Genomic DNA, 27,956 nt, shown 5'->3' with positions numbered 1-27,956 from the left:
AATTGGAAAAAATATTAACTTGGGCTGTTCCTCAGCGGCCATTTTACCCACTTAACGGAACTTGTTGAAGCCATTGACGCGTACACGTCACTCGTGAAATTTACTTCGGTTCTTTTTAGAACGTGTAATTAATTGTTAAATAGTGAAATTATTTATAAAGTTGTTTTTCGGTTGATTCGCGGAGTTTGAAACGAATGTTCTAGGTTTTATTATAGATTTTGTAGCATCTGGCCAATGCATTGTGGGTGGATACGGAACGGCGGTACAAGCTGCCTACTTTTGACGTTGAATAATAAAGGCATCACTTGCATCGTCGAACGTACTTATAACACGACATTGTTTCATTGAACACAAACCTCTTTCCCTGTTACCGTAAAAATATGTAATCACTAGGAACGAGTGTCTCGTTAACTAGGTACAAGGTGAATGCAAAGGCTCTCGTCGATAATGATCCAGGAAAAGAGAAAATTAAGCTGTCGCTTGTTGGACTTGGGGGAACGACGGAACGGACCATTCGTACGTTGCAAAGAATGCGTAGCCATTGTTGGTGCTGCGATCGTTAGTTTGTAGATCCGAGATCATCATGGGTACGGAAAAGCATCCGATTATAGAAGTCCCGAGGAAAATGTCTACGGACTTCGGTGCAGGGTACTGATAAAATATTATCAAAATAAAATAATCGATGCAAGGTGAAATAATTATCGGACAAACGTGAGTGGGTTGCCCTGAATAAATTGTATGATAGTGCGAGTGAGGTGACGGAGGGCGGGCAGCGGCTGGCGGCTGGCGGCGGGGAACGGATCGGCCATAACACCAAGCTAGCGAGCCAGGGAGAAAGCGTAGAGCGAGTTCCGAGGCGTAGTGGTAGTGTTTTTGATAAAATTCCAATTGAAAAACCGGCGGCAATCATCAGGTAGGTGGTCCTCTATAATCCTGAGTGCCACACGAGTAAATTGTGATATGAATATCAGTGCATGTACGCCGGTGTCCCGTATAAATAACGGAAACATATCAATAGACCTCGAAGCTTTCTTTCCAAAGTGGGCTAACCGCCATGTTGAATGAAACCTACGTGAAATAAAAACAGCCCAAGCACCGAACGCCGCCGAGTCTACTCGTCCGCGTCGCAAAACCCTTTATTTTCATTATTTGGTACCTCCAAGCCTCTGCGACACTGACGTACTTCTCAATCGCTTTGGTTAGGCGCGGATCCCGCCAGCCAGCTCGACCGACGGACCGACCGACCGACCGACCGAGGCCGAGGCTGAGCGAGGACGAGCGACGATTCAAGCACCAGTGGTCGTGTCGCCTCGCTCGCCGCTCGATCCTCCGTTCGTTTCTTTTGCTTAGCTCCTATTTACCCTCGAACCAACGAGTGCCGAGTTGTTTACCACCCGCGTCTCCACGCTCGTCCTCGTCCTCGTCTTCGTCCTCCGTTCTCCGTTGTCGTTGCGTTCTTCTCTTTTCCTTCCAACTGACTGACTGACTGACTGACTGACTGACTGACTGCGTGCCTGCTTGCTAGTTCTCTGCGTCGACTGTCCTGTTGTCTTCTTCTCTGCCTATATATTGTGTCAAGGGCATCATTTCTTCGCATCAAATTGTCATCTCATACCCCTGCAGAGAGTGTGTAGTTAATGTTGTTACTCCACCACCTCAGCGTGCGACACACTTTACTCCGTTCTGTCAGCTCTGAAACGCTGATCGACGATCAGGTAGACTATCGACACCGTTCAAGTTTGTGTTACTACTCATGTGATGAACTTTTAAGTGATCAATTCTGAACTAAAGGTGGTTTGATTAAAAACGTTCACAAGCTGATAGTGTACCTTCATTTGTTAGTCTCTCTCACTGTCTATTCTCTTTCTCTCCCTTTTTCTCTCTTTGGTTCACTCTGTAAGATTTTTTCGTTACGCCAAATTTAGCATTGTCGATAGACAAAATAAAGTCAAAGAACTTGCAGGACACGCCGTGCGCCTCGTAGCTCAAATACCGTACGATAATGTAAGAATGCTCGCTTTTTCAAATTAATCTTCTGGTCGTCATCCTTTCTCAGAAACGGATGTACTTCTGTTTCATCAACGCGTCTTTCTCGATCACTGATGGAAACGACATGGATCCGATAGCCTCGTTATTTATGTTATGGAAAACTTGACTTTTTAGACTGAAGACACAAAAGCAGTGATACGAATTAAGCTGTTTCAGGGCTTGCGAAACTCACTTTACTTGATTGATCATCGGCAAATGATGGCAGCTATGTAAGAATTCATGACTTACCATTTTTCAGCTGAGTTCTGCATTGTTTAGTATCTTTTAAAGAGTCTCTTTAACACTTCAGAAAGGAAGCCTCTGTCTTGTGGTCGAATTAAATTTTAACTGAACATTTTTCCAACGATGTTGAAATCCTTAGATCCAAACTATAATGTCCGTGCTCTAGAAATGTTAATCAACATTCTTTTTTCTGTTTGTACAATAGAAACCTCTTTTCTGAAGAGCAAGAGAGTCTAACAATTGAAATCAGAACGTCGTCTGTAGATTCAAAATCCAAGGATAACTGAGTAAGTCTGATGAAAAATTGTTTATTTTATACATTAGTTCCATTGGATTCTTCGTAACCACTGATAACTGTGCATAATCGATGAACTAACGTGATATTCGCAATGCCTGAACTGCAATTCATATTAATAACGTTTTTGGGATTATGAAAAATTGATTAGATACAGTCTGACGGAAACTAGATTTTCTCTACACCGAATATGACTTCAAGTCTGTAGTAGAAGTGCTGAGTGTTTGCATGTTTATTTATTTTTTTCTCTAATTTTAAATCACTCTTTCGTCAAGACGAAATACTGCATTGTTTAAAAATCTGAGAAGGATTTTGATGAAAAGAATGCAGAAACCTGTGTCAGGGCTGTACAATATGGGCTCCTCTTGTTATGTTATCAGATGTTGCTAAAGTCGCAAGTCTTGGCCGGAGTGACGGCGAATCACTGCAGCGTACAGGGCTGACATTGGAGCCGCCGTTGTTCGGTAGGCTTGAGTAGTGTTATGCCTCCTTGGCACCAACCTCCCAGGTCGCAGCCCAATCATCTTGGCAACCAATTAGCGAGCTACGATGCTCAATTCCGAGTATATCCTTGCCCGCTTGGTTGTTGACGAAGCCTCGTAACGTCAAGCAGCGTAACATTGACGTAAAGCAGTTGCAACCTGCTGCGTAGCATTTATGTACCATATATGTCGGAAAGGTGGGTAAAGTTGGATATCTCGTCGTGATTCAAACTATTAATTCATTTTTTTCTTACTAGAATTTAATCATTCACTATCTCATCATTTTTTATTCACATCTGTTGCAGAAGTATAAAAAATATTTTTATATCGAAAACATTTATCTCGCTCATTTCTGCAATATTATAGGAGCAGGCAGCGCAGTTAGCCGCACGATTACCGCTGTGCATGATTTCTTATTCGGTTTTATATATTTTTTTTTTCTTCGTTTTATTGGCACAACTTTAACGCGATTAAAGATCCTTCTAATATCTGATATTGTAGGCGGTTAATTAAGTAACTCATTTGAAATTCATGTATCTTCGCTGATAAGTTGAGAAGTGTTTTTTTCCAACAATTGGCTGTAGTACATATATACACAATATGGCAATTATTCTCTGTAAATTTATTAATGCTACAATTCCAGTGGCAACATAATGATATGAGATTGTATTAATTATTGTAGTTTTAATCAAATATTCTTCTTTCTTTGTGTTACAGAAACGAAGCCAAGATGCAGCAGGTGGACACTATATCGCAGAATAACTCGGTGAGTCATTTACAAGATTGTATTTTGTCTGAGCACTGAGTTATCAAGCTTTTCTTTGTAATTCTGCTTCAGAATATTGAAATCATTTCAAAAAGGAAAGAGAAAAGGCTTTCAATAATTTTTCAAAATACCGAATAACCCAAAACTGAGGCTCGCCCCTTTTTGGATGACTCAATATCAATTTTATCCACTGAAATTGGCTGAATCTGACTGTATAAGACCATGAACTTGACCTCCTCATATCTATTCTTCTTTGGAAATAGAAATCTGGTAAACGATTAAGTTACACGCCTCACTTTATATAACCTTAGAGTATCGATTGTTATTCAAGAATTATTTCTCACGGGTGTAATTCTACGTCCAGCTACTTGAAAAGCATGTCTAACAATAGTGTGGGTATCTGGTTTGTGTTTACAACTTTTATTTCATTGTCCGGCATCGTTAACTTCTCATAACCAAATTATATTGAAGATTAATAACAAAACTGGAGAAATTGAATGAAACCGCAGAAAAATGTGGAATAGATTTTCATGTTTTCACTTAACACTTGGAATATTGTCCCTTTTTTACTTGTCTGTCTTGCATTTATTAACAACTGCGAATATCTTAACTATTACAAGGCAATGTTATACTTTTGTTTGTCTAAAATGATCTTTATTACAGTTTCTTTTCTCTTTTATCTTTCTCAAAAGGTCAGGTAAAACAGAAATTTTTGAAAATTTTTATTCAAGATTGCTTAGTCAGAAGAGCTGAATACTAATTTCATTCGACTTGTAGAAGTTACTGAATTATGTAAATCTTCAAACGCTAGATCAGCCAAGTACGTCAATCGGCAGCGATTCCTTATTCTTTAATGAGCATAACATCGCCTTAAATCACTAACAAAAGAAAAAAAAAAGAATTATTTTGCATCAATGTTATGATTTCAATAAGTCCACCTCTGATGCCTATTTTTGTTTTTATATAATAAGCTTATATTTTTATTCTTTGTTGCACAAAATATTGTCGGCCAACATTCAATCTTATTAATTAAATCTGGCCACCATTTCCCAAATAATTGCGTAGGTATGAGTTTGGTGTAAATCAAATATGCTGGTCATAATCAAAATGTTGATACTTTGCTGTCTCCACAATATACACTTATTCAGACGCTTCTCGTGTCCACTAACTGCATAGGAATGACCCAAGAGGTTTCACGCAATCTTATTTTCCATCACTTGCATACCTATGTGTAAAAAAAATGTTACGACAACCACAAAATAGGAAAAGAAAAAAATTATAATAAAAGGCATCTGTGTGCTGTTTGACTGAATAGTATGTATGTATATGAATTGCAGTTAGATGTGGAGGAGCGAGAGAGGCTGTGTAATATACCCAAGGTGAGATTATGAATTGACGGTTTATTATCTAACGTTACGAGAAAAAATTGGTATATTGTAATATAATGGGTGTCAAATTTTGCAAATTCATTTTTGTACATCTCTTTTCATATTTTTGTTTTCATTGCTGATTTTGAGTTTCATTCTGTCAGTTCCAAAATGTTGAATTATTCGATGCAACCAATTAGTTCTCTCCTTATATGCAAGTAGTGATGCAAATTCTAACAAAGCAAGATTTGGGCTGAAGTCGAAAAATCCTGATTTATCGTCTGTCGTAACTGCGTCTAGTATAGTTAAGCCGATTGTAATTCTTGTGTAAATTTTTTACCAAAGAAATGTGTGTTAATATCACTTCAACTTTTCTAACAAACTTCCACAAATTTTATGCTTTAATTTCATGCAATTTAAACTAACTCTTGCTTCAAATATTACCATTTATTGTATTGCTTGATTTCTGAGTAAAATATATACTCAATAAAATTCTCTTGTATATAAAAAGACAGAAAAGAAACTGAAAAATGGTAAATTGTTTTCAATGGTTTTGGATTATCTTAGCAGCCCGAACCACTCATTGCATAAATGGAAAAAGTATTCCATTTAGCATCGCATGTCTGAGATCAGTTGGGATGTGGAACCGATTCTCACCGTTGTAAATGATATTGCGGATGTAGTTTTAGCGATGCAAAAAGATGTTGAAGAATTTCTTTCCAGCTTTATACTTGGAAATCAAGTGCGGTGGATTTCAAATAGCATGATATTCTTATCCGACAGTTGATGATCTGTGCAATAATTATTTTATGTTAGTTTTTTTATTATTCCAACAATGCTGGTTATAGCTGTCAGCTCTTATTAAATATACATCATTAATCCTTACCGTCATATGCTTTGTCCGATAAAACATTGTCGAGGTATTATTTAGTGTGGGAATGCATGCAAATGAGAAACTCGTAGTCGCCTTGAGTAAGAAATGAAATGCTACTTTTATTTTTTGTTTATTTGTTATTAATTTTTTTTTTTTTAATAACACAATGATTCTGTGTAAAGAAAAATAGCTCTCTACCTTGTTTGATGAAAACTCGTTCTAATGAGGCTAGAAATTTGAGATTCAACACAGTTTCTTGAACCACAGACGAGCGCACCTGGCAAAACGTCAAATGCACCGGCTATTCCTCCGAAGGAACCGCCTCCGAGGGATGAGCCGCCCGTTGAGCCAGTAAACGGCATGGTACAGCCACCTGTAGTTCCGCCACCAAATCGACCTGGTCGCATTACCAACCAGCTTCAATATCTGCAAAAAGGTGTCCTCAAACCAATATGGAAACACCAATTTGTCTGGCCTTTTCAACAGCCAGTAGATGCCAAAAAGCTGAATCTGCCAGTACGGTTTACCATATTTTTTCTGTCAGTTAAATGCTCGTTCGAAAGTAACAGATTGGCTGATTCAAACGAGTCATTGTTTCCAAGCTTCTACGACATGTTGTAATTTTTTTTATCCATTCACCGCTCGCTAGGATTACCACAAAATCATCAAACAACCGATGGATCTTGGCACGATAAAAAAACGGTTGGAGAACAATTACTATTGGACTGGAAAGGAGTGCATCCAGGACTTTAACACAATGTTCACCAACTGTTACGTGTACAATAAACCAGGAGAAGACGTGGTAGTGATGGCACAAGCTTTGGAAAAATTGTTTCTCACTAAGGTAAGAGTCATGTTTTCACTGTTTTGTTGTCTACTCTAGACAGTATTTGTGAAAATATTTATCGGAAAGTGAAGAAATAAACAAGGTATTAAGTTGAAACAAAAAAAAAAATTGATAACTATTCTTAGCAATAATTATGTTTTGGAAAATTTGGAAATTTCAGAAATCGTAGGTACACAAGGTATTTTTTGAGGGTTGAACGAAATTTTCTGTAGTATTTTCTCAATAACTAATTTCGTGTTGTAAAAATGCATTTTTATTGGAAATTTTATCACGTGAACAACCATCAAACAAAAATACTGAAAATTGTTGAATAAAGACAATTTGAAGAGTATATTTGATCAGATTAACATTGTTTGACAGTCTATGAATGTGGAATCATATCCTAAAAACATGTGTAAGATTCCAAAAATTACATGCAAAAACTTGGAAAACTCAACAAATTTTTGTGCTACGTTGCAGCAGACATTCTGAAGTAACTTCGAAGCGATCTGTTTAACTTTACCTGCAGAGTCAAATTGCGTAACATTAACGTAATGAAGCACTGAAATAAAAATCCTAATAATGTCTTATATTTTTGTAATTACTTTGAAGGACTTGAGTGGCCAGAATATAAGTATGTTCTGCTCTGTTGTGATTCAACGTGGTGGCGGCCACTTATCTCGAAAACCAAGAAATGTTAGGGAATTTTTCTGGTTATGAAAAAGTTGGGAAGTTTGTATTTGTACAGGTCACAAATTTTAGCAAAGACTCAGTTCTTGTGAAATTCAACAAAATATGGTGTTCAATGCGATCTCTAAATTTTCCAATAGTTAATATAATTTAAACCAGCTGTTCATGATTTTTTATCTCACAGTTGCTGGCTCAAACGTTTTTCAAATTCTCATTTTACTTGCCGCTTTCGTTCGATTGTGAATATTTATTTATAAAGATAATAACAATATAAATATGAATGTGTAAGACCTAAACTTCATATTTACTAGTATTTTCGACCAAAACAGAAATGTCAGGGAATTTTCAAAATCAGATACTTGTGGCCACAATATTCATGATGAAATTGAGACAATCGGAATTTCAAGACAGTGATTATTGTCAAAAACTCATCGTTACATTAACGTTACACACTTCAAGTCCCTTTTTACACAGCCGATTGAACATATTCCATCAATTTATAAATAATCGACATATCGTCATTCTCTAATAACGATAAAAACTGTGTTGAAAAAAAAGGTGGCACAAATGCCGAAGGAGGAGGTTGAGCTAGAACCACCAGTCCCGAAGGGACTGAAAGGTAAAAAGGCCGTGACAGGAAGACTCGGCGCTGGGCCAGGTGTGACGGTCGGCGCTGGACGAGGTCGACCATCCTCGGTTGCAGCAGCCGTAAGTTCGACCGTTCCGAACAGTCTGACCCCCTCGGCAACATCCGCTGGAACGACGGGCATCATTCCGATGCCTCCCCTTGGTACTCAGGCCCCGACCTCTGTGCCTGGAAGCACAAACACCACGACGATAGCTCCGCCGACTAGTATAGGAGTTGCGCCTATGGCTACACACAACTCTCTACCCCAGCAAGTTGTACCTCCTACAAGCGGCTACCATGCCCAACCTGCGATGGAGACGCAGGCTGCACCGGCTCCTGCCACAGCCGCTCCTCCTCCCCCACCTGTTCCTACTGCTCCTACAGTTATGCCACCTGCACAGCCCGCCAAGCCCAAAAAAGGAGTGAAGAGAAAGGCCGATACAACCACGCCAACGGCAAACTCTTTCGAACCGCTTTATCACCCTCCGCTAGAATCGAAAAATGCGAAAATTTCGACGAGGCGGGAGTCAGGGAGACAGATCAAGAAGGTAAGCTTATTTTGTTACCTTGTTTTCTTCTCGTCTGTTCATATTTGATTGAGAAATACTGAAACGGTGCTATTTTGTTACATGTCTGAGTCTCTTCTTCATTTATCAGATATGAAATGATTTTGCTCACCCGGTTTTTTCGTTGTTTGACAATAATTTACAATAATAAATGCAGGATTCAGGTCATTCTACTTTGTGGAAAAAGTCGAGAAAATCCAGAATTCATAGCAGATTTTTGTTGACAAATGTACTTCAATTTTTATGAAACATATCAAATAACGAATTTGAGATTATGAAAAGGTTCTATTATCTTTGATTTTCTTTTACCTCCTATAAAAAAACAACACAGAGCTGAGCTACACAAATGTTTTTCAACTTTCAAAAACCATATTGTATGGTTGTCGTTTAACCTTCTTAATTCTAAAACGTTGAAAATACTCAGTTTCTAAAACAAGATATGAAAAATCTTCATTCGTTCAGATGTATCTAAACAACAAAAAAATCTCGAACATATAGAACAGTACAACAGTTAGTACTGCATGAATGCAAAAGTTGTCTTCGATACACTAGCAAAATTTTTAAATAGTCTTGGAATCCCCAGAGAATTTTATTTTCGTATATTAGTAGAAACCTTGTGAAAACTTTTGAAACTGATATCAGATGATCAGGTTCTTCTGCGTTACCATATCAAATATTGTTATCAAAAAGCCTGTGTCAGACCATTCTGAAAAGAGAAGAACAAAATTTAAGAGTTGACACACAAATTGAAAACTTTTTATGCCACTGTTGACGATGCCAAGGTAATAGACAATGTCTTGTACATTGCAAGTTAACTAAGCACATTTACATCGTTAACTTTGGCCTTTTTTTTCCACTATGTTTTGTTTTTGCACATGCCGGGTACAATATTGAGGCAAAATTGAGTAATAGTAAAAATGAGCTGAAGAACAAAGTACCAGATTGGTTTGAATATGAGTACATTTTTGGATACAGATTTTGCTCTTAACATCTGTACACCACTTATATTCTAAATGTTTTAGTGAATCCACTTTATCGACTACAGAAACTTGGTTGTTGATCAACAGTTATAAAAAATTTAATCAACTGACTCTTGAAAACTCAAAAACAAGAAAAAATTAAACATGCGATATTTGTACAATACATTCAAGCATTATCGATGCGACATTGTATATAACATTGTGATGTGCGTGAAAAAATCCCTGAATCCAAGTTATTAAAATTTACATCATATAATAGATGAATACAGTAAACATGTTATCCGTGTTTATGTTAAGTGTACCTTAATATTCACATTCATATTGTACCTGCACGTTTGCTTGTCTATGTAAACATCATGGCATTAACGTACTAACAGAGGGTTGATGATGGGGCTGTTTCAGCCAACGAGGCAAGCAGAAGACGGCCTGGTGCCGTTCCACCAGGCCAACATGCCCCTGATGGGGCCGATGGCCCAGAAGGTACATACCCCAAGTTTGTCCTACTAAGGCACGCCGTGTTTCATCTGTGTTGTCTTATCACTATCAGATATCTTTTGAATCCGATTTGATTCTCTGTTATGCATCCACCTTTTTATCCAAAGCGTTTCTTTGATTTTTAATAATCGATTTTTAACAATCGAGTTTGACAAAATTCGTTGGACTATGCTGTGTATTCATTGACGGTACAATTTTTCTAGTATAAACTCTAAATTATACGCTTGTTTAAATACAAAAAAAAGAGAATATTTTGGAGGTGAAAGATTTCTGTAAAAAAACGTCAGTAAGTTAATCTAATTAACGGTAAGCTACAATTTGATGTTTTTTCAGCCACAACATGCGGGCGGTAAATCCAACGAAAAGCTGTCAGAAGCCTTGAAATCCTGTAATGAAATATTGAAAGAGCTGTTCTCTAAAAAACATTCGGTAAATGTCAAATGTCAACTTTTTCTTATTCGTCGAAAACTAAAAAAACTAAAAAATATGTCCATACAATTACAGACATTATATATTATTCATATTTAATGTGACACACAGGGTTACGCGTGGCCATTTTATAAGCCTGTAGATGCGGTTCTCCTCGGCCTCCATGACTATCACGACATTATTAAAAAACCAATGGATCTAGGAACTGTCAAGGTATGTTACTTTTGCACAGACTGTCGTTAGTCCGTTTAATTTATCCAGTGTGTTGGAATAATCATCGCGTCAAGTATCTGGCAATAAAAAAAATGTATCATTTGTTTACACTTACAGCACAAGATGGATACTCGTGAATATAAGACGGCGCAAGAATTTGCTGGGGACGTACGACTTATATTTACAAATTGCTACAAGTACAACCCACCAGATCACGACGTCGTCGCAATGGCGAGGAAACTGCAGGACGTGTTTGAAATGAGGTTGGTAGTTTGAAAGTTTAATTTACCTAGGATTTTGAGGGATTTCTGTTTCTGTATTAATTCTAAGGTATGCAATACTGCGCACCAGTTTCGTACATTTTGACTAATTGGATTTTCACTTCTTTTTTCCTTCTTCTGCTAGGTATGCAAAAATTCCTGACGAACCGCTCAGCGGTCTGGTTGGTATAAACGGCAGCAGTACCAGCGGTACTAGTTCTGGTTCGGGGAGTTCATCCGAAAGTGATGATTCTGATGAAGAGCGTACCGAAAAGCTTGTCGCCCTTGAACGAGAGGTGAGACTTTTCATTTATTTTATTTTCCACCCTTATTTTCCTTCCCACGATCTTTAGCGATCCGTAAAAGAGAAAAATTCGGGAAAACTCTAAACATGAGAGAAGCAGCCTTTCTGTTCAAGTTACTGGAAATGATTTAGGTCAATATTTGCTCATCTGAGATAATTCGTAACGTTTTTTTGCAAAAGAAATATCACATATTTTATCATCATGTTTTCAAGTTTTTCAGGACATAAATTGCACAAACTATAAGCATATTTAATATTGTGTTTGAAGAGAAAAAAACTTTGATACTTTACTGTAAATTTGAAATGTTGAAAGCGATATCGTCATTGCAAAAAAAGAAATTATTACTTGTGGTGAAAAAAGTGTGACATTTGTTCTGAAACCGTATTTACTTAAGTTTTGTTCTGTCGATCACACAGCTGAAAGCAATGCAGGAACAGATGAGAAAATTAGTAGAAGAGAGTGGTAAGAAAAAAAGTAAAAAGAAGAAACCAGAGAAACCGAAAAAATCATCAGGCGGTGGCAAGGGGGGAAGCCTTGGTGCCGGTGCTGGTCACAGTGGGGCAATGAAGGAGCTGATGAAACCGGGCGGTAGAATTCCCAATGTATCGGACAGCGTAGGGGCGAGTATAGCGAGTGTAGCAATGGGTGCAGGAGATCTGAAGATGCCGAGTACGATGGCCGCGGATATCCATCACCCAGCGATCGCTGTGGGACCCAACAAGGCGCATTCCGGACCTGGAATCAGCCACCATTTACCTCCCACGATGAACGCTAAACCGAAAGGTAAGGGACGTGGACCAGGGAAAGCTGCAACGGCTAACACGGCGAACAAGAGGTCTAAAGCCAACAGCAGATCGACCGGAAACAAGAAGAAGAATGCCAGTAGTCAGCCACCTATTTTGGCCTTTGACTCGGAAGACGAGGACAATGCCAAGCCGATGTCCTACGACGAGAAGAGACAACTCAGCTTAGATATCAATAAACTACCTGGTATGTCTACCATCTTATTGAACTTACCTTTAATATCTAAGCCAAGAACATATGGGTTCATTTCTTCTTTAGTTTCATTCAATTTACACACAGGCCATATTTTCGTTTTCCAGGCGACAAGCTGGGCCGAGTTGTACACATTATTCAATCGCGTGAGCCGTCTTTGAGGGATTCGAATCCCGACGAAATTGAAATTGACTTTGAAACTCTGAAGCCGTCTACACTTAGAGAGTTAGAGAGTTATGTAGCTTCCTGCCTTCGAAAAAAGCCACGTAAGTTGTCTTTTTTCTCTGATAATTTTACCTGATCGTATATTGTATTTGCATATAAAGAAACTGCCATGACAAGGTTCCTGGCTGTAAACGTTTTTCCTTTCTCTTTTTTTTTTACACATCGACGTTTATTTTGCAGATAAAAAGATTAGTGGTAAACCCAAGGACGAGCAAATGGCTGAAAAAAAATTGGAGCTCGAAAAGAGATTGCAAGATGTCTCAGGGCAGCTAGGAAATTGCAAGAAACCTGCTAAGAAAGGTTAGTACTAACTTTACTTACATATATATATATAAATAGTATTTACTGAGAATGTTAGGTTCATATTACAGAGATTTTACGGAAATCAGACTATAAAATAGATTAGTGAATCCTAATATATATATATATCTACACCTGAAATACCTTCTAGCTTATCTAACAATCTGATCATCGTATTACAACTGAGTTAGGATTCACTAATCTATTTTATAGTCTGATTTCCGTAAAATCTCTGTAATATGAACCTAACATTCTCAGTAAATACTATTTGTTAGACTGTTTAATTGTAATATTAATAATAATACGCAGAGAAACATTAAGTGAGAAACAGAGGGAAAAGAAATATTATTAGAAAACAAATTTTCCACGTAGTTTCGAAAAAAAAGCATCCAAGAAACTAAAGATATCTTTCACGGTTTTTGTCCACAGAAGACAGTAGTAAATCCGTGGATGTTGGTGGAACTGGAGGTGCAGGTGGACCATCGAGGCTATCGGCGTCCAGTAGTAGTAGCAGCGACAGCGATTCGAGCAGTAGTTCGCTTTCCTCGAGCTCCAGTGATTCGAGTGACAGCGAAGCAGGTTAGACTTCAAATATCACGTAACTGTTGTTTCCAATAATTCACACGACACAGAGCAAAAAACTCTTGGCTTGCGAATAGAGTTTTTGCTCATCTTATATCTAAAAGAATAGTAGAAGGCAAGGAAAGTTATGGATATTTAGAGAAGGGAAAACAAAGAAACTTCAAATCGAATTATAATTATTATCGAACACAAATTCGGTACTGGTGGTCCACTCAGCGATTGAATGTTCCAAGTACAAAACTGCTATTTCTATTTATCGCGATTTGTTTAATACGGTAATTTTAATCTCGTCAACTCTGCACCCACCCCCCTTTTTTCGCCCCTTTGCCCCCAATTTTCCCCCCTCTATCGATTAGTAACTTACTATAAAGCACAAAGTATATTTTAACATTAGCAGTATTCAAAATTAATATACACTGCAGCTTTTGAAAATGACAATATTATATCGACACGAAGCTTGAAATTACTTTTAAATTAAAGTATAGCCATTTTTTTTTTCCTGCTCAACGAAATTATATCAGTCATTATTATACAGTCGACAAATAATTGGCTTTCAACTAAAAGGCATGATAAAATTTGTGTCGCTCCCTTGTTTTTTTGTTTTTCTTTTTTTGTTATCTTTATCATTTTTCTTCATATTTACACATTCTACGGAATAACCTGGAATCCATTGAAATCGCTAAGAATTGATACATTGAAACACGTTTTTGCATCTGATAAATTATCTGATACGCGAAAATTAAACTATTTAAACTTCTTATCATTATGCTAGTATTAGTTTTACACTACCGCACAGACATTACAAGCCTATCAAACTCCGATAAATACTTCTCTATGAATGTTTTATACACGCTGTCAGCATAATTAGTATATTTTCGTTTCGAATCAAAGAAAAACACACCTGCTGTTTTGTGTCGCGCATTCAGAGAGCTGACAGTTTTTTCTCGAAAATTTGATTAGTCTTATCCACCATTCGATCGACATTTAACTGTTTTTGTTTGGCGTTTTATCAGAACGTAAAAAACATGCATTCTGTACAGTTGGTTTGATTTTTATGTACCATATTTAATTCGAAAATTATCCAGGGAAAATGTTAATATTTATTATCAACAAAGAGGGCAAATGTGCGATAAACTTCTGTAATTAAGCAATTTATTTTCTCGCGTCTGCGGCAATGAAAAAAGTATACAATTTTATAAAACACTTTTAATTATTGTTGTTGTTTTATACACGCATCATCAAATACATGCGCTCACAGTCTCGCCTTTGGTTGAATTCTTTTTTTTACTTTCAACGATTCTTTTTTCCTTTTTATTATCTTTCATAAATTCATCCCTTTGTGTCTGTGCGGATCGTTTCTTCAAATTCGACATAACAATCATACTTTTCGGATCAATATCAGTGAGTTTGTACTTTCAAAAGTAAAGTATTAACAGAATATACACTCTAATTGAAATATTTTATTGTGTTTCATTTAAAGGTTGTGAAAAATTGGATTTTCCAAATTGATCGCATTACAAATAGATCGTGGTTCTTGACAATATGGATACGCTAAGGCGATAGATTTGTTTATCAGGGGTTCATTTTCTCGTTTCCAAGTGTTAACGATATTACTTACAGACTTGATTTCGACTTGCTCTCTATACTTGTTTTGGTTTACGCCACAGTAAAACTAGAATATCACTTTAATTATAATTTCATTCTTTACCAACATCTAGCCTAGAGTAGCATTATACTTTTATATTTCAATCTTCCTGAGTGTAACCAATGTATCAATTGTAGTGTGACAAATACAATACGTCAGGTTTGATTGATATCATACTTGTGTATATACATTTTAAAAGTATGCAAGAATTGAATTTGAAAACACCCCTGTACTCAAATTTTATCATTCAGGTTGCACAATTTCATCCATGGTTATTTTCTTTTTTGTGTCTGTATTGAAAATCGATAAATATACGTATATGTATATACACAATGCTTTATATATATATGTATATGTGTATATATATATATATATATATATATATATAAATATAATTTGTTTTTCTTCTAATCATATACTTATTTAATAGGACGGCGTTATTGGTCTAGCCTTTAGCGTTGCATCGAATTTATAAATATGAAGTCTTATCGTCGAGTATGATAGGTGACTATGAGCTGTCTTGGCTCTTGAATGTTTGGCATGAAAACTCAAATGATTAGTAGAGGACAAAATAGACGAATGTGTATCATATATATTTATCAGACAAAATCCAGCGAGTCACTCGTTTGTTACTCGACGATCATTCTTTTGGATTACTTGTAGTTTAAGGAAAGAAAACGAAAGAAAAGAAAAAAAAATTTTTTCTTTGTTTTGTTTTGTTCTAATGTTCTATGGACTTACAAATGAAACGATACAAATATACAATGGTAAGAATATTAATTAATGGTGAGCTAGTGGAGTGCAGACTGTGTTTAGAGGATACCAATGCCATGCCAGCTTTATTCACAAATGATGATGATGATAATGATGATGATGATGATGATAATGATAATGATAATGATGATGAGGATGATGATGATAATGATGATTATGGTGATTATTAATTATTTAATTAATTAATCAATCAGATCAGTTTATGCATTCTTTTCTCTTGACTCGACACTATTGTCGTCGCTATTAAACGATAACAACAATAATAATGATAATGATTAGTTCCGCTACCCGAAAAACAATCGCTGCATTTTGATTTTCAATTTGTTTGTTTGGATTTTTTTGTTTCACTTTTTTCTCGCTTTTTCGTTACTTTGCAGAATTTTACCTTCATTATTACCCAAAACGCCACGGCTTTCCTCGGTACTTGTATATTTTTGTTTTACCTTTGGTACCAAAGACTGAAGAAGATTGTATCCTTATTGATAAAAGTTTCACTTATTTCTCATTAAAACGAAGAAAGCTGTGGGTTGGAAAATTGACAAATGATTATCATTGTGGGGCTTGTCCGATGATGTTATTGTGCCCTGCATTCTACATATACAGATATTTACATATATACATATGTATATATGTAATCGAAAAAAAGTAAAAAGAAAAAGAAATCAACACCTAGTACGGCACGTTGCAATTTTGTACAACAATTATTTCGTCATTGTTAATCGATAAGTAGATCGTTATTATAGTTGTATCACTGTTTCTTTCTTTTCTTTTTTTTTTTTTTTCTCCGTTTTTGTTTGGTAATTCATTATTTTCTTAACATTCAACCGTTTCCTCCATCACATTGGGTTCATGCATAACATTAATCGTATTAAACGTATCACTTACGACAGGAATACGGTGGCAAAACTCTTTAAGTTATGGAAAAATAACCATAATTGCTACGTTTTCACAATGCGGAGATATTATACGAAATACGTATAAATGAATGAAATGAAAAAAAAGATTAGTCGAATGAGAGACAGAATTGTTATTATTGGTATTATATTGCGGGTATCTTGTTTATTCAATTTTTTCTTTTTCCTATCAACATAAGTGGACTTTATAATAAATATTTAATTGTTAGAAAAGAAAAGAAACAAAAGAGACAAACTACCATTGTACGGGGGAAAAAAACGAATACACCATGAAAAAATGCAGACAATGTGTATTGGTGGCTGGATTTTTTAAGACAGCGCATCTTAGGTACGGGTAAAAACTGTCAACATCGTTTTGTACGTTAGGTTGTTATTGTTATTTATTATATATAATTAAGTCGACGCTCTCTCGAGCTATCAAATCTCTGTGCGAACGAAACTTGATTCTTACGATGAAACGGAGAGCGAAAGTTGTACGTAAGACATATGCAAATAAGCATATACCGTAGATAGCTACACGTTTTCTCGCACGCTGTTATGTTTTGCATCTCTGAAAAGGTGACAGAAGCCTCTCGCCGTACAACGAATAGAGAGAACAAATCGCACCTTCTTGAAGCTGTCTTTGTTACGCATCGTAGGAGAGAACTGACGCTAAGGCATCCGACAATTGGTGTTAGATCAAGAAGTTTGGCTCGCCCAAGTGTTAATGTAAGTAAGACGTTCACTGGTCGGAGTCAATTACATGCAGCAGAGAAAGACAGTGGGACATTCCTTACGATAACAGATAAACAGCCGTTTTTGAGGAGAGGAGAAAAGAGAAATAGCAAGGGACAAGAGGGGGGGAGGGGGGCACAAGGGAAAAAAAAACAGAAATTGATCAGGGTATCTATCTGGATAATGTAAGTAAATTAGGCGCGCGCTGGCCTCCAAACACATTGTTTGCACTCCGCTCATCTGGAGAAAATCCAGTTGTTCGACTCATCGTACCATTCTTCTTCTTCTTCTTTTCTTTTCTTTTTTTTTTTTTCTTTTCTTATTCCATGTTATTTTTTCTTCCATCGCTAGTAGCTGCTTCTCGTCGGCGAATGATGTTATTCGATCACGTGTTTGATTCAATCGATTTACTTTTGTCGTTAGGGTTTGAATACAAAACAAAAACAAAAGAAAAGTAAAGAAAGAAATCAAAGGCGAAGCAGGAAGAAAATATCTAATTTATCAATTTTATTATACACTAAAAAAAAAAAAAGAAAAAAAAATATGTCATATGCTCGGATCATTATTGTTGTTAATTTAATAATAAGGTTATATCTAGAACGGTATGGTTTTACATGCCTTATATATATAAATACTTATATGATATAACGACTAATAATAATTATTACAACAATGTGGTTGTACTGACTACTTTCTTGATTTTTCATCTTGTTTCGATAAAAAAAAGAAGAGAAGTGAGGGAAAAAAGCCGAATTTTAAAGTACAGAGCTTGAGTGTAGGCAACATCTTCGCGATATTCACATTTACTTTGACCTTAAACAGATCATTACTACTATCATTGCTATATTATTATTATCATTATTATTAATATTCTTAGTATTATATTATTATTATTATTATTAACTGTGCTTTCATTTTAACCCGTCCTATTGTAATACACAGTTTTAGAAAATCTTTTATACGAGTATAAAAAAAAAAATGAAGTTTAATTTTAGGGATATATTTCTTTTCATTTTCCATTTTCACTTTCTTTTCCTTTTTTTTTAAATTTTTTTTCTAATATCTCTACCATGTGTAAAAGTCTGGCTCCATGATAGTGTGTTTTTTGTTGATACATCATGTAAATCTTAGTTTCTATATTATATTATGCATTTAACGAAATAAACATACACACACACACAAAATAAATCATTATAGTCGGTTACTATACATATAACGAATGCATACTGAGAATGATTGTTGTACCACAATCGCGAGCACGCGCGTTTTTCCTTAAGATTTTCACGAAAATCCGTTCAGTGGGCAAGATGAATGTAGATTGAAAACGAAAAGAAAAAAATGGGTGGGTGGGAGATAGACGAAGATCAAAGTTGCATTCTAGTACAACTAAACTAAAACTAATTCACACTATTTTCATTCAATCATACACATTTGCTCTGATAGTCGGGCAGCAAGGCGTACTTAAAAAATATCTATTTCTGCACCCAAGTTATTGCTCTCTTAACCAAAGAGAATCTAACAAGTAACCGTAGGAAATTTTACTAAACTAATGAATTTAAGGGAAAGAGAAAATAAGGAAAAAAAAAAAAAACACTCACCATCGAGATACAACCGGTAAATCGGTCACGTAAGAGAAAATTTGGAAAAGAAAAAAAATAAAAATAATTACGCAAGAAGGACAAAGGAACAGATAAAAAAGTGTTAGTCGTTTTTCTGAGGTTATTACACTGAGCAAATGTAAGGTATTATTAGACTGGGTAGGAAACACTTAGACGAGAGATAGAAGAAGAAACGAGAGAAGAAAAAAACATATATATAATAATGATATTTTATTTCTGTATCGCTACACATACTGTATAAGAGATAGTTACAAACTATTATTAATACCAGCTAAAAAATCTTGAAATGCATTATATTTAGGTAATGAGTGCGAAAAAAGAAGAAAATGAATTAAAAAAAAAAAAAAGTACACGCTACAACAGAATATTAGGATAGATCGAAAAGCAGTGATACATCTGTTACAAGACACAATCACCATTAGTTTGTATAATAACTAAACACGCGATGTATAGGGGCATTTTTATAATTATATTCAAATTGCCTTCCAATCTAATTATTGTATTATTGATTATATATATATGTGAAATTTTAAACAATTTGAAAAAAAAAAAATTCTTTATTAAATTTGCGAATATTCTAATCAACGCGTTCACGTCGATATGCATATACGAATATAAATCAACTATTGGGATCTCGTATGGTCGAAAAAATGGGAAATTAAAAAATAAATCACAAATAAGCGAAACTTATAAAAATGAAATTCGATTAATTTCCGTATATATACATATACATACTTGTAATTCTTTATTTATAATAGTAATAATTGCTTATTTCTTTTTCCATTTTGTACCACTTTTCAAACATTCGTAATTTCGTTCCCAACAAAGTTTTCAATGTTTCGTGCTTGTGAATCACGAAGAAAAGGTATAATAAAGATAGTTGAAACAAAACTATGTAAGAATGATCATACGCATATTGTAAATAGTAAAAACTAATATATCATATAAAATATTGAATAGTAGGGTTAAGGCATACTCGAAATGAGAAAGCAAGAGACAGTGATTGCGACATTTTTTAATTACACGCAGGCATATGCATACAATAATGAATAAAGAAGTGAAGCAGATATTAAATGCTTGAATGAGTGCGGTGGATTTAAAGTTGGCCTCTCTGGTGGACCAGTTCACTATACATAAATTAATTATTCTAAGCTGGAACTCCTCGCTGTATCTTTATTTGCCTTTGTCTTTTTCTTTTTCTTTCTTTTTTTTAGGCTTTCTTGTTTTCTTATTCTATTTTTTTTTCTTCTTTTCCCTTTTATAGATAGGTAGATGGATAGTTAGGCAGATAGATAGGTAGATTTATCATATTATTATTATTATTATTATTATTATTATTATTATCATATTCCTCTCGTTTATAACAGTATTTTCACTTCAGCGATATCTCGTTGCGTATTAATTATGGATACACACACATATACACACACGCATATCCGTAACAGGGCATACATATAATGTATGAATTTACAGGAAAAGAAAAAAAAGAAAGAACTCGAAGTAAAGAGATATTCAATTATGAAAACGGAGATGTTGAACGGCGACGACGGTTTTAATGATAAATTGTTATAGACACAATGTATTCTAAGGGGTACGCAAAAGCCATCGATCTCAGTGTTGTGCTAATCATAACTGATATATAAAAATGCTTACCGAGGTTTACGAGCATCTCACTCTTGTTATCATCTCCACATTTAAGTTAAATCCCCAGATTTGTACCATTTATGTGACTTTTATTTACATTAATTAACCCCCACTCTGCCCCTGTTGTCATTACTATTATTAATTGATAATTATTAGTTATTATTATACTTGTATGAGAAATTACTAGAGTTTGATGGTTTTCTGTAGTCAGCGTTTTATAATCATTATCATTATTATTATTATTATTATTATTATCATTATAAAAGAACAGAACTGGAACATACATATGCACACATAAATTGTATTTGTTCATATAACAATTACATACCACGTGTATATGTATGTTTCAAAACATATGTATATGTATATACATGCATAAATGAATAAATAAATCCTATTCAAGAATGAATGAACTTATAACGACCGAATTTGATGAACATTACATATATGTGTGTGTATGTATACATACACACATATATACACACGGTAGATGAGAATCGTTTTATGCATTAAGATTTTTTTAATATGAAAAACAAATAAACATATGAAAAAAAATATATAAAAATACACATCCTCAAAATGAAAGTCCACGAATAAGAAAAAATTAATAAAAAAATAAAGCGTATGATTGAGATATTTAAATTGAAAAAAGAAAAACAAGAAAAGGAAGTAAAAAAAAAAAATCCATTGTTGTACACAGTGATACAATTATTATATAAGTATATGAAAATAAAATCTATTAGAAAATATAATACTGGTGTTGTTTAATAATACATATGTATATGTATGTATGTATGTATATGATTTTTCTTCTTCTTATTCTACTTATCGTCACGATCCAAAGTTTTTTATGGCTGGTATCCTCTCTGCACTGTTCTTGGCATTGCCGCTAGCTCCACGTTTAATTAAAACTCACCGTTAAGAGATATTACAGAAACGAATTTAGTGCGATGGCACACATTTTATTTTCGAGATAGATGCATGTCACGTTTATTACAGGAAATTCTACTAATCGTCCACCCAGAAAGAAAACCAAGAAAAATGCGACTGCTACCGCACATTCAGCGCCTCCTGCTACGACGGTAAGATTATGAATATATCGGAGGTGACGTGTCCTAATCAAGGATTTGCTTTACGCGCTAAAATTTTTATTTGCATTATAAGATTGGATTCAGTAGAGATAAAGGGAAGAATTTTTCAAGATTTCACACTTTTTATCATATTCTTATTGTTTGACAAAATGGGACACACTTCCGATGATCTAAATAGCAAACCTGGAATGTTTATATAGTGCAGTATAGTACATATTTCGAAGTTTATTGAATGATTTAAAAAACACAAAACATTGTATTATTTGTTTGTGGGGATTGATGTTTTTAAACGCACCTAAACTAGAATATTCGTGTAGTTTTTCACTGTGAAACTTTCTGCTTTGAAGTACTTGAATAATTTCAACACAGTTAGATTGGCGATCAGTTATTTCTCTTTGGGTTTCACAATTTTAATACACGTCAATGAGACAATAAATTGGAAACTCGATGTGAGGTCAATTTGTCAGATTATTCGAGATATTTTTATAGCCGAAAATTTAATAATGAGGAAAAACAATATGTAGGCATCCAGTTTGAACAGTACCGGTGGGCTGCTGGTCAATAGTCAACCGCCGTTAAACACGACCGTACCAACTTCTAAACCTGCCGTAACTCAACCCAACAGTATACCTACTGAACAAGGTAGGTTCAATGGTACTAACATTTTTCAATACATATCTTAACTGCAACATTTAATTGTATTACTCTGAGGCTTCGTTTAGAATTCTTTTGACTTTCACCTCTTGAAAATTGAGATACAGTCGTGGTTTTGGGTTTTCTGAAATAGTTTATATGATCTGGGCCTTTCAAAGAAGTCGAAACGTGAATGACCATATTTAATTTCGCAAACTTGTGCACTTTATAGCAATTATTTCAACATCGTAATACATATAACACAGTAACAGAATCTTTGAATTGATATGAAACATTAAAAATACCAATTACGTCAATATGAGAATTAGTGTCGAGTTTAGATTGAGAGTTTAAAATTTGAACTCTGGCTAAATGGCTAAACTAGTATAAAAATCATAATAGAATTAATTTTAAAAAAATGCCTCTGACTTGAGTTTTAATTTCAAATTTTGTGCTATCTTATGTACTGTTATGTGTAGTAATTCGCACTCTTCGCTATAAAGTGTATAACTCTAAGAAGCAATAAACTATTGATATTTAATATCAATTTTGACCTTTTAATGTCGTACATTTCTGTGGACTGGAAAAAAAAATTTAGAAAGATTAGCAAATAGAAAAGTCACACATACATACTATGTTTCGGTTTGACATATTCTTATTCATTCTGAGTTTTCTGTATTTCAAAATCCTTTGGTAATAAGTTAAAGCATCTTTGCAAACTCAATACTACGACCTTTCCAGTTTCTGATGCTTCTGCATTTCCATTTCTACCCATTTCTGCAATTCAAGAATTTATTATTACTCATCTTCAAGATCAGTAAATTAGCAGAATGAAATACATACATAAATATGTCATATATACATATATAAATATTACATAAATGTGTCAATCGAGTATCATAAAACATCATAAAAATTTCACACTTCATTTAGTGACTGCTCCTAACGTCTCTAAACGATGCATCGACTCACAAATGATGTGGAATTTGAACTCAAATCTATGTAACAAGGTGATGAGAATTGAATTTGATTTCACCTATGATTCCATCAGGAAGCACTGCCGCACAGCCAATAGCAGTGGTTCCGGTAACGGCTAATCAAGGAATACCTGTAGCTAGTCACGCTTCAATGCCGGCACAGCCACCCCGCCCAATCTCACTGGCTACCGCTGCCCCGACAAAGAAGCCCACACCTCCTTTGACCACGTCGAACCCACCGACGCCGTCTGTGTCTGTACCCACGCCGCCTCCTAGTGTAACACCGACAAATACCAGCAGCATTGTGACCTCGCCTGTCGTCGCTCAGGCACAAGCACAGTTGACTCAGCCCCAAACGCCGGTCAGTTCCTATCCGAACACAACGTCCTCTGTGACTACTGATGGGACAGGGCTAAATCAACAGACGGATCTTCTCCAGCCTTTCAATACACTAGGTACCTAAACAGTAACGAGGTTTTGACGCTCTTGTTATTTTATTTTTTTTCTTCCCCATTTAAATACATTGAGAAAATTTATTTTACCGATTAGGAACGGTGCTTTTATCGTTTCCTAAGAGTCAGCATAAAAACATGCCACTCTTGAAACAATTAATATCTTATCGGATTCCATGATCCAAAGTTCCTGTAAACACCTGTTCAGAGATCAACTGTTTTTTAGTTTAAGCTGTTAAAATGTGGCAGACTTAAGCTGCTGTATTGAATCAGTGATCTTATATTTCATAATTTGAAAGCTTAATTTGGAATCAGCGATCCTGAACACCTTGGTATGGTAAGTTCACTGACTGTAAACGGCTCGAACTCAGAAAATGGTTTGTCCTGCGATAGGTGTTCCTTATGATCATAGTATTAGATCATTGATTAGGTATTGTAAAAATGTATGAGTATGAGAAACAAAACACGATATGATCTTCCCACGCAGCATCCGTGCCTACAACGCAGACGGCCTTGGAACAGACGCTGTCGAACATGATTCAGCCCCCATCGACAACGGTCAACAATACGCTGAGTTTAATGCCGGATATGAAAAATCCTGTAAACATGATGACGTCGAGTATGGGGTCTAATCTCAATTTGAGCAATATAAACATGGCTAATTTGAACATGAACCTGCAACAGAGTCTCGCATCGCACCTATCGCATTCTTCTATTCACAATGCGCTGGACAATATGATAAACACGACATCGTCTATGACGAGTATACCAAACACACACAATATGACAATGTCCCAGCAACACTCGAACGGCTTTGCCAATATCAAACGGGAGAGTTCACCTCCCAACATGTTGAACAACAACGGCGTCTCCGGAATGAACATGGGGATGGGTATAGGCAACATGGCGATGGGGTCAATTTTTGACCCTGTGCCTATGGTTAACATGCCCGTGCATATTCCTCCATTGCCAATCAAGATGGAAGAGAAGCCCTTGGCTATGTCACAACCGCAAATACCTCAGAAAACTATGGATGGTAAGTTTGAATTGAAACGAACTTGTCGTTGTCTGTGCTTTTAGCGATGTTTCGTCTTAACGCAATGTTCTGTGACTGTCGTTGAATTAGCATGCTTGCATCGATGTTAAGAAAAAAAAAAAAAAAATGAAAATGAAGTACAGAGTTAGCACGCACAGGGAAAACTTGAAAGACTGGGAAAAATCAGGGGGTTTCTCGAGGATGTATCAAATGTCCACTCAAAGAGTTATCACGCTGGAAATATAATAACGTTTGAAACAGTAACTGAAGTTAATCGAGGTGAATTTAGTAGAAACAATATTCTCTTACCACAAAAAAAAAATTTAAATAACCATTAATCTCACTTACAATAACACCATTATTGATGATCTCGATGAGATCATATTATCGGATCATTTCTACAATGGGAAAGTTACATCGTTTGAACGATATAAATATACTACAGCTGATTTTGTTCGTAAATGAGTTCTCTGAAAACCAATAGTCATATTTTTTATTTGGCTTTTCAGTTGATCAAAAAAAAAAAAAAAAAAAACCGTTATCAGGAAGTGATAAAGTGTAATCACATGCTTTGATAAAAGAAACACTTCATTTTCATCCAAAATGTAATTATGTAATTTGCAGAAAATTAATTTACCCACAAAATAAGCCCTAGTTTATTAAAATCGGTCACACGATGCAAATTTTTCATTGTATAAACTAAAAGTATTTTATTTATATATCATTGGGACATTAAAAGTGATGTAATTTTTTTGAAAATGTGTTATTACTAAGAGGTTCATCTTTTGAAAAATCATATTCTCGTCTGGAATGCTTGTTCAAATTCAGGGAATTGTTAGATTCCAAAAAGCGTACCATCCCTGATTAACGAATGAAAAATAAAATGAAGACGCCCACTAACTGCTTTACTAATAATTCACATCGATACTGGCGCTCTAGCGGGAGCTCTGTTTGCAGAGATGACTGCTATGGGAATGCAACCGATGAGCAACCACTCAGGCTCGCAACATGTTACCGAAAAAAAGATGACACCACCGGACTCCAAGAATCCAGCTACAACTTTCGCTTCGACTTTTAAGAATAAGGTTTGACCGATGTTTTTTTAGACAAATTGATATGGTTGGTCTCTCTTGACACTTATTTCTCATGACTAATAATCACCTTTCAGACCGTGGAGCCAAACGTCAAAAACCCATCGTCCTGGTCTTCTTTGGCGCAAGCATCGAGTCCCCAATCTGCAGCTGGAACTAGTATGAAAAGCACTGCAAGGGATACTTTCCAAGCCTTCAAGAGACAAGCCAAGGAGAAACAGGACAGGGTTAGTATATTGATTAGTCCATAGATGTGGATTTTTACTTGGGAAGAAAAGTGTACACCTAAATTTCAATACTTGCACGAAACACCCGACTTGCAGCAAAGAGCGTTACTTGAGCAACAAGAAGTGCGTCGTCAGCAGCAGCAGAAGGAGCATGCAGAGCGAGAAAGATTGAGGCAGGAAAACGAGCGAAGAAGAGAACGAGAGGAAGAAGACAATCTCGATAAGGTCAGGAAAACTGTCGTCGACCCACAGACTACCCTGGTGGCTACAACGAGAGCGGAAGAAGTCAAGGCTGCTGTCGACACCGACAGCAGTAGTCCAGGGCACTCTTCCGGTCAAGACAAGGCAGCTGCCGAAAGAGAAAGACAGAGGTTGCGCGAGCAGGAACGACGTAGAAGAGAAGCGGTGAGCATATTTTTTTAAATCTTTGCTCGAGCTGATAGACGTAGTGGCTGGAAGTCAAGGAATCTTTTCTAATTATTCAGAGAATTTTGTAGTGATATGGAACGAGAAAGAATCTAGTTTCGCTCATGGAGAAGCAGAATGCTAAGAAACATTTTCGTGACACGTGCTTGGTTTGACGACCACTGATTAGTTCATAGACGTGTTTTTTTTATTATCTATTGATTCTGAGATCCCTTTCTTAAACATACCCTGATCGCACTGCTGTTGGTTTGAATTTCAGTCAGGGACAAAATTGTAATCCGGTCACGAAAGGTGTGGAAATATTTTCCACTCGCTTTTACTTTTAGTGGCCACTATGAAAAGGCCTTCAGGTATATCGTAAAGTTGTACAGTTGAATTCGCATGTTAGCAACGCTGGTTCGTTTTTTTACAGATGGCCGGTCAAATAGACATGAATATGCAGAGTGACTTAATGGCTGCATTTGAAGAATCCTTATAATGTTGCAACGCGCTGCTCGTGACAATGTTGTTTAAGCTGGGCAGGACTTTGGTGCGGTGTTTCATTATATACACATACATGTATATATATATATATATATTTATATATATACACACACTTTTCCGCATCTCTTTTTTTGTGCTGTTCCTGTTTCCTTCTGGGGCTGAGAGGTCGTACAACAAAAATGGTGTTAATATATAATGTTGTTAATTATCCTACGAGGATAACAAAAGACAGAAAAAAGGAAGGGAGATAGAAAAGGAGACAGAGACAAATAGTGCACTTATATTGTGTGTTACTTCAAGTGTTGGTGCAGTTGGGACATTCCAACGAAAGTTATATTTAAAATAATTGTCTCTCGGAAGATGTTGGTATGTTTTTTTTTCTTCTGAAAACTTGGTAGAGAGGAGGAAACGGTGAGTGTGACGAGGTGACTGTGTAATCAATGCGGACACCAAAAGTGTGACCATCATGTAATTAGATAAAATATACTTACGACATACTTGGATAATATGACTCTATACTGACTTATATATTATTATTGTGTTAAATTTTCTGGTTTCATAAGTTTGTACTTTATGTAAATTTTGAAGATAAAAAAAAACGAAAGGCAAAACAAAACAAAGAATATCGCGGAAAACAGATGATGAATTTTAACGAGCTGCTTATGATGCGGCTATTACTA

The 27,956-nt window shown here is 35.7% G+C and overlaps 1 protein-coding gene and 1 long non-coding RNA gene across 9 annotated transcripts; one reads left to right on the top strand and one right to left on the bottom strand.

Annotated features, from left to right (window-relative positions):
* The first annotated feature begins 133 nt into the window (after positions 1 to 133).
* Positions 134 to 27,450, top strand: LOC124409937 (bromodomain-containing protein 2-like). Of its 8 annotated transcripts, none has more exons than XM_046887911.1 (25): positions 134 to 711; positions 2,477 to 2,558; positions 2,947 to 3,245; positions 3,766 to 3,814; positions 5,152 to 5,193; positions 6,323 to 6,571; positions 6,705 to 6,899; positions 8,130 to 8,747; positions 10,148 to 10,225; positions 10,574 to 10,669; positions 10,781 to 10,882; positions 11,000 to 11,145; positions 11,288 to 11,438; positions 11,864 to 12,437; positions 12,551 to 12,709; positions 12,849 to 12,968; positions 13,398 to 13,547; positions 21,860 to 21,942; positions 22,476 to 22,605; positions 23,636 to 24,016; positions 24,501 to 25,049; positions 25,989 to 26,134; positions 26,218 to 26,367; positions 26,464 to 26,772; positions 27,206 to 27,450. In XM_046887911.1, the coding sequence occupies exons 3-25, from the start codon at positions 3,235 to 3,237 to the stop codon at positions 27,269 to 27,271; spliced, it is 4,554 nt and encodes a 1,517-aa protein (XP_046743867.1). In that variant the 5' UTR covers positions 134 to 711; positions 2,477 to 2,558; positions 2,947 to 3,234; the 3' UTR covers positions 27,272 to 27,450. The 8 variants fall into 8 exon arrangements, with proteins under 8 accessions (XP_046743867.1, XP_046743868.1, XP_046743869.1 ...); XM_046887912.1 differs by having other exon boundaries at positions 134 to 913; positions 22,476 to 22,593; XM_046887913.1 differs by having other exon boundaries at positions 134 to 913; positions 26,007 to 26,134.
* LOC124409940 lies at positions 15,991 to 27,527 on the bottom strand. The gene is made up of 3 exons (XR_006929554.1): positions 27,390 to 27,527; positions 24,941 to 24,947; positions 15,991 to 16,001 (listed from the first exon to the last, which is right to left on the bottom strand). It is a non-coding gene; the product is annotated as an uncharacterized LOC124409940 (long non-coding RNA).
* Positions 27,528 to 27,956: the final 429 nt, after the last annotated feature.

Source organism: Diprion similis, chromosome 8 (assembly GCF_021155765.1).
Source record: "Diprion similis isolate iyDipSimi1 chromosome 8, iyDipSimi1.1, whole genome shotgun sequence".
NCBI lineage: Eukaryota > Metazoa > Arthropoda > Insecta > Hymenoptera > Diprionidae > Diprion > Diprion similis.
This window is presented reverse-complemented; position numbering and strand designations above follow the sequence as displayed.